General features: G+C 51.3%; 1 protein-coding gene across 4 annotated transcripts in view; it reads left to right on the forward strand.

The window, feature by feature from the left end:
- phf2 (PHD finger protein 2) overlaps positions 1–7,477 on the forward strand; it is a 25,401-nt gene extending 17,924 nt beyond the window's left edge. Inside the window, exons 12-17 of one of the 4 annotated variants that reach the window (XM_060070194.1) lie at positions 1–16; positions 2,230–2,339; positions 3,070–3,248; positions 3,564–3,631; positions 5,236–5,402; positions 6,505–7,477. The exon at positions 1–16 is cut by the window's left edge and continues 101 nt beyond it. In XM_060070194.1, coding sequence (XP_059926177.1) covers positions 1–16; positions 2,230–2,339; positions 3,070–3,248; positions 3,564–3,631; positions 5,236–5,402; positions 6,505–7,132 — 1,168 coding nt within the window. In that variant the 3' untranslated portion in view covers positions 7,133–7,477. The remainder of the gene's footprint in view (positions 17–2,229; positions 2,340–3,069; positions 3,249–3,563; positions 3,632–5,235; positions 5,403–6,504) is intronic. The other 3 variants (XM_060070193.1, XM_060070195.1, XM_060070196.1) reach the window with 3 other exon arrangements.
- The last annotated feature ends 253 nt before the right edge of the window (positions 7,478–7,730 follow it).

Here is a 7,730-nt window from a genome sequence, read left to right on the forward strand (position 1 = left end):
GAAGTGGAAGTACAAGGTAAGATCATTTCAACAGAGGTGGTGCTCATCACGGTGTGAAAGTGCAGATGCATCCCATACAGACGCTCCAGCTCGCTAAGTGCCCCCGCATCTACCTCGATAGCGTTGGGTTCTGAAGCGTCTGGTGTATCTGCTACATACATTCACTCTAGTGCATGGGAAGACTTCAAAGCGTCTCCAGTCATACTCGTCCTGATCATGTTTTTTGAGAACAAACATCCATCCTTTCCAACGTTTCATCCTCTTGCAAAGCCCGTGGATTGAACACATCCAGAAACCATCTTCCTAAAAGAATGGAATATAAATCATTCCAAATTTTGAACAAACTCAAGATGGTAACTTAATCAAGTTTTCCTAAATGTTCCAAGATAAGATTAACCAGAAAGTCATTCCCTTAAAAACAGATCTGCACACTTTCTTGTCAAACACATCGATGCCGCTGCTAGACACACATCTTTGACTCATTGGCCCAAGGTTCTGGGTTCGATCCCTGATTCCACTGCGTATCTCGCACATCCTTAACCCCTACCTGCCCCTTATAGCCATGTATCTCAATTCAGAAATCACTTACATTTTAATCAAATAAACTGCTGAACTGTGAACTCCATTCCCAAGTCTCACATCCCCAATCTCTAGGATCACATCTCCAGTCTCTACTCTCACATCTCTAGTCTCACATCCCAGTACCTAGTCTCAGATCCCTGGTCCCTAGGCCCACATCCGGTCCCTAGTCTCGCCCCTAGTGTCACATCCCGGCCCCTAGTCTCCTAACCCGGTCCCTAGTCTCACATCCTCAGTCCCTAGTCTCACATCCCCAATCCCTAGTCTCACATCCCGGCCCCTAGTCTCCTACCCCGGTCCCTAGTCTCACATCCTCAGTCCCTAGTCTCACATCCCCGGTCCCTAGTCTCACATCCCGGTCCCTAGTCTCACATCCCGGTCCCTGGTCTCACATCCCGGTCCCTAGTCTCACATCCCCGGTCCCTAGTCTCACATCCCGGTCCCTAGCCGCACATCCTGGTCCCGAGTCTCACCTCCTTTAGAACATCCCCAGTCACTAGTCTCACATCCGTTAGCAAATCCCGGTCCCTAGTCTCACATCCTTAAGCAAATCCCGGTCCATAGTCTCACATCCTTTAGCAAATCCCGGTCCCTAGTCTCACATCCTTTAGCAAATCCCGGTCCCTAGTCTCACATCCTTTAGCAAATCCCGGTCCCTAGTCTCACATCCTTTAGCAAATCCCGGTCCCTAGTCTCGCATCCTTAAGCAAATCCCGGTCCATAGTCTCACATCCTTTAGCAAATCCCGGTCCCTAGTCTCGCATCCTTTAGCACATCCCCGGTCACTCGTCTCACATCCCGGGTCCCCAGCCTCACTCCTTTAGCATGCAGCTCATCAAGGCTGCTCCGCTGGCCCAATGGAGTGACGCCATGTCATGTGCGATCCAAAGTATTCACACATGGCCTCCTCGCGTTCCCCCCCGCTCCAACTTTCTATAGCAGGGGGAAAAAAACACAAAAAAAAACAAGATGTTTGTTGTGTCATTATTCCTCTACATGGATCTGTTTTCCCTTTCCCTTTTTTTGGGGGGGGAGGAGTGGGGTAAAAGTGTAATTCTCTTAAACGGAAGACATTAAGGGGTTTTAGTTTCATGGAAAATTCAATGCCAAACTACTTTGGAATGTTTGTAGTCAATTCAAGGATCCCGGTGCTGGCGGCTGCGTCCCGTCAGCCCAAGCATTCGCAGATGGAGCCCTGTAAGATGGCCGCCAAGGCCGGCCCCGACCGCGTCTTCACTTCTGATTAAAACTGATGTTGCTAAAAGTTTACAGCTCTTTCTTGGACCTTAAGTCTCGGCGCAAAAAAAACGCAAATCCGATCCAGACCATCGTCTGGATATTCCTTTTTAATTTGTCGGTTTGAAAAGTGACTCAGTGGCTCGGAGCGGTTCCGACGCATGGGGGGCTAATTGGAATTAGACGCGCGGACCACATCGTTTGACGGCAATGTGTGTATTTAAAAAGTCATTTTGGCATCTTCCGGCATTCTTTCATTTTTCGGGTTTGTTGTAGTTTCATACGGAATGCAAGACTTCAAACATTTGATGGGGGTGATCCATTTCCACAACATTTGATGTTGATTGTTCCAGCTGTCGTGCTTCACTTTGCTTTTCTTCTCCTTCTCATTAACACATTTCCCTGCATTTACAGAATAGTAAACCAGACTCCCTACTGAAAATGGAGGAGGAGAGCAAAATGGACCGGTCGTCGATGAACAAAGACCGGTTCAGCTTCACCATGTCCCACAAGAAGCTCCTCGGGTAGGTTACAAACCGGGCCGTGACCCCCCAGCAAACAGTAGGCAGCAGCCTCATCTCAGATCGGAGCGAGTTTAGCCCTCTAATGTATATACACCGCAACCCATAGCCACTGGTCCATCAGCACCCCCTGGTAAGAGCTCATTACTGATTGGGTTAATCAATCTCCCTTATTGAAGATCCTCTTTCCAGAGCATCTCACAACCGGACCGGTTTGTGTTGCTTTTAGCGTTGTCTTGTGCCAACACACTTTGTCGAGATACACTTCATCTGTTCAATTTAGAACACCCTTGGTCAAGATACACTACATCTGCTGTTAAATATAGAACAAACTTTGTCGAGATACACTATATCTGTTGAATATAGAAGGCACTTATTGTATATTGGATGTTACTATCATGCATTACCATTAATAATTAGCATTAATTATTAGCTATACTAATAAAAAGCAAGGTTCAGATAGCCACTGAATGACAAAACGTGAACTAAAGGTTAATGCTTAGTAGAAGCGTCCATTTGAATACAACCTAACGATGGTTCGGTCCATTTGAATACAACCTAACGATGGTTCGGTCCACTTGATTACAACCTAACGATGGTTCGGTCCACTGGAATACAACCTAACGATGGTTCGGTCCATTTGAATACAACCTAACGATGGTTCGGTCCACTTGAATACAACCTAACTATGGTTCGGTCCACTTGAATACAACCTAACGATGGTTCGGTCCAGGTCTAAGGCCCTGAAGCCGGCCGGCAGCCCGGGCGTGTTCGGCGCGCTGCAGAACCTGAAGGAGGACAAGGCCAAGCCGGTGCGGGACGAGTACGAGTACGTCTCAGATGAGGGCGAGCTGAAGATCGACGAGTTCCCCATCAGGAGGAAGAAGAATGCCACCAAGAGGGACCTCTCCTGTGAGTAGCACGCCATGCCAACCAAGTACTGTACACTTTTAGGATTGGAACAGGTTGACCTAACCCTTAACAACATGTTTAACATGTTTCCAACAGGAAGTCACCTAACAGGTCGCCCTAACCCCTACCTGCTCATTAATAACATGTTTCTTCACCAAGTTGCTTCGTTGGATAAAAGCATCAGCGAATGCAAAGTTTTGTCGGCTATCAGAGTGTCAATAACCGTAATGTCTCAAAGTCGGAATCTCCGAGTGTAGACTGGTTCTAAACCCTTCCTCCTCACGGTGGACCTGCTCGTTGTGTTTTCTCCTCCAGTTTTATCCAACATACGAGAGCCGATCACGCCGGCCAAGAAACCAAAGCTCCTGCCCGCCGTCACCAAGGTGCGTGTGTCTTCTTCGTTCCTCCTCTCCTCCTCCCCTCCTCCCCCCCTCTCCTCCTCCCCTCCTCTCCTCCTCCCCTCCTCTCCTCCTCCCCTCCTCTCCTCCCCTCCTCTCCTCCTCCTCTCCTCTCCTCCTCCCCTCCTCTCCTCCTCCTCTCCTCCCCTCCTCTCCTCCTCCCCTCCTCTCCTCCTCTCCTCCTCTCCTCCTCCCCTCCCCTCCTCTCCTCCTCTCCTCTCCTCCTCCCCTCCTCTCCTCCTCCTCTCCTCCCCTCCTCCTCTCCTCCCCTCCTCTCCTCCTCTCCTCCTCTCCTCCTCTCCTCCCCTCCCCTCCTCTCCTCCTCTCCTCCTCTCCTCCTCCTCTCCTCTCCTCCTCCTCTCCTCCTCTCCTCCTCTCCTCCTCTCCTCCTCTCCTCCTCCTCTCCTCCTCTCCTCCCCTCCTCCTCTCCTCCTCTCCTCCTCTCCTCCCCTCCTCCCCTCCTCCTCTCCTCCCCTCCTCCCCTCCTCCCCTCCTCCTCTCCTCTCCTCTCCTCCTCCTCTCCTCCCCTCCTCCCCTCCTCCTCCCCTCCTCCCCTCCTCCCCTCCGCCCAGCGCCCCTGGTGAAGCTCAGGGTGCCTTCAGCCAGGCCGTGGTTCCGTTCTTCGTGTTCACGCGGGCTGATTGATGGGAGGGAGGAGAGGTCGAGCCGACAGCACTCCGTCCTGTAATGCTTCTCATCTGAAGGCGTTTAAAAAACCATCTCCACTTAAACACGGGGCGGCTCGGACGCCAGGCTCTGATTCGGTTCTCACACGGCCGCTGTTCAGACCCGCACAGACACAATGGGCTTCAGAGGGAAGAGGCTTCAGCTGACGGATTAGAGGGCTCTGTGTGTGTGTGTGTGTGTGTGTGTGTGTGTGTGTGTGTGTGTGTGTGTGTGTGTGTGTGTGTGTGTGTGTGTGTGTGTGTGTGTGTGTGTGTGTGTGTGTGTGTGTGCGGTTTTGCAAATGAGAGATTTACTAACTTGGACGTTTTAAAAAGACAAAAGCTTCGTCTCTTGATTACAGCGATTACATTCACACTGGGATAACATTTCCCACTGATCTCATCTATGGCCATGTTTTTTTATGGATTTGTCAATGAAACATTTTAACACTATACTGCTAATGCCTTTATCAAAGAATGTTGAGCATTGTACACAACATTCGACTCCAACGACATCCACAACTGACAAACTACAACCGTAACCTAACCACTATACTGTGTGTCTATGAATATTAACAAAATGTCAGTCCATTTCATTTCTATAGCCCTAAACACAGTTACAGTCTGAAAAGGCTCACAGGTCATATATTTATGACCCCCCCATAACCCTAGCCCCCCAAAGGGCAAGAATAAACTCCCTTTATTATTAAGGAAGAAACCTAGAAATTGAACGCAGTGTGGCATTCCTTACAGGGAGGGGGAGGACGGCCATGGACGCCATAATTGACTTACAAAGTATTACAAGCAAACATTTATTTTTAAATTGATAACGTGTATGTTCCACGGTGATAGGCTGCTATTATGTCCCATCTCGACTTTGTTAAACGTGACCATCGTGTTTAATGTCTTTTTAAAACCCCACAGAACGCAGACTCCTCTGACGAAGAGTCATTACACATCGACACCGAGGTCAAACCCGAGGTCAAAGGTCGCAACTCGAAGGTCAAGAAGAAGGGCGGGAACGCCGCCGGCATCCTCGACCTGTTGCAGGCCAGCAAGCAAGTGGGCGGCATCGACTACAACACCAACAGGTACAGTGAAGCCGCCGAGACCACGGCCCCAAACGGGCCCCACAAGGGCCCCACAAGGGCCCCACAAGGGCCTCAGTGTCCTGTCCTTAATGACCCTGCACCCCAAACAAACCCCACGCAACCCCCCCACCCCTCCGGCTGCCCCCCCCCCCCCACCGCTGGCGTTCTGCTCGCTCCACCGGTCGCTGCTGGCGTTCGCACCCGGAGCACGGGTTCGGTTCGGTAGTTGAGAGTGAGGGATGGCTCCCCGTAATGGTACGAGCCATTGACTTACAAATGGCCTGGGTCAACGACTGATATAATTGGATGAAAAAGTAACTCCGCACCAAGAGGCCTACTTACGGGCTCCCCCGAGCGACAGAGTCAACAAGAGATCCAAGTGGCAATTTAAACAAATTCTGTCAGCAGTTTATGTGAGGAGCCGGAGCGCGTTTGATCCACCATCAATTTGTCAAACGTAGCAAAGCCAGAGGCTCTTCCTGTGCTGCGGGGGCTGGCTGTTTGGTCCCGCGCTTGATGGTCTGCTTCCCCCATATTGAAAGCTACAAATGAACAATGAAAGAACCCGGGGTGGGGGGGGGGGAAGGAAAACAAAGCTAGCAGGCCAAGACAGAAAAAACATGCTAGTTTTCTCAAATCGCTTTTTTTTTTTTTTTTTTGCTCTCTGAGAAAGAGAGAGAGAGCATGAGTCAGGGAACTGGGTCGAAAGAAAGAAAGGTTTTTTTCTTCTTCCGAAGGTTTGTTTGAATTATTTTCTAACGGACACTTTTTCCCATGGCCTCGTCTCTCCGCCCGTCGGCCGCTTCGACGGGTCGCCCGTCATCTCAACGGTTTCCACTGTCTTCAACTTAACCTAACTTAACCTAACTTAAACTAACTTAACTTAACTTAACTTAACCTAACTTAACTTAACTTAACTTAACTTAACTTAACTTAACTTAACTTAACTTAACCTTAGGTACCCCCGACCGACCCCGGAGAAGACGCGTCCCTGCGTTCTCCCGCTCCCCTCTCTGAACCGCCCCCCCCCACTAACCGGTCCGGCCGACCGCTGTGTAATGCTCCATGTATTGTGTGTATTTCTGTATTGATGGACTTACAGTCAGCGTCCTGCATCCCCCAGCACACAGGAGGCCATCCAGGGCATGCTGTCCATGGCCAACCTGTCCTCCTCGGACAGCCTGCCGCAGCCCTGGTCCAACAGCCAGTCCAAGACCAACAGTCAGTCCAAAGGGAACAGCCAGGCCAAGGGGAACAGCCAGGCCAAGGGGAACAGCCAGGCCAAGACCAACAGCCAGGCCAAGACCAACAGCCAGGCCAAGACCAACAGCCAATCGAAAGGGAACAGCCAGGCCAAGGGGAACAGCCTGGCCAAGACGAACAGCCAGGCCAAGGCGAACAGCCAGGGCAAGACGAACAGCCAGGCCAAGGGGAACAGCCAGCCCAAAACCAACAGCCAGTCCAAAGCCAACAGCCAGCCCAAGGCCAACAGCCAGCCCAAGGCCAACTCGCACGGCGCCCAGGCCGACAAGAAGGGCGGCCGGGCGGGCGCGGGCGCCGGAGGCGGAGGCGGGAACAGCAAGCGGCCGGCCAAGAGAGTCCCCAAGAAGCCCCGCAAGAGCAGCAGCATCGACAGCATGGACTTCGACGATGACCAGGACCACATGGACGCCTGCTTCAAGGACTCGGACTACGGTGAGCCCCCGGCGACGCTCGCCGGATCCCTTTAAGGGCCTGAGGGTTTGTTTAAAGGCTCCTTCGTTTAGCACGCGGCGATGTCGACGGGGTCATCACAAGCCATTGGTAGACTGGGTAGACACACTCGTGACATCACGAGTGGCAAGATTTGAAATGGCTTGTAATGACACCAAAGAGAAGTAGGGGAGCCCTTTAAAATGTTGTTTTTGTGTGCGTATCCTGATGTGCATGTTGTTATTCGGATATATGTTTGTGTATGGACTAGACTAGAACAGGAAAGTGGGTTGAAAGAGAGAGAGGATGACATAACCTCAGGCCGCAAGGGAACCTGGTTTGCTGTAAGATGCCCTCCCTACAAGTGTTAAAGTACCCAGAGTGTGTCTATCTGCATCTGTGGGGGGGGGGGGGGGGGGGGGGGGGGGGGTTATGTGCTAACAGGTGACTCTGTGTATTCATCAAACACTTGTGTCTCATCACATGCTTGTGTTCCTCTGATTGCGAGCAGAGAGTTTCCATTAGCGGGTCGATGGCGCTCGTGTGTTTTACCAGCTCTGCTCCTGACGGAGACCTCCAGCTGAGCCAACTTTCCATCCCTCCCTCTGCCTCTCTCTCCTGTGAAGGCTTTCCAAA

Source organism: Gadus macrocephalus, chromosome 13, assembly GCF_031168955.1.
Source record: "Gadus macrocephalus chromosome 13, ASM3116895v1".
NCBI classification, from domain to species: domain Eukaryota; kingdom Metazoa; phylum Chordata; class Actinopteri; order Gadiformes; family Gadidae; genus Gadus; species Gadus macrocephalus.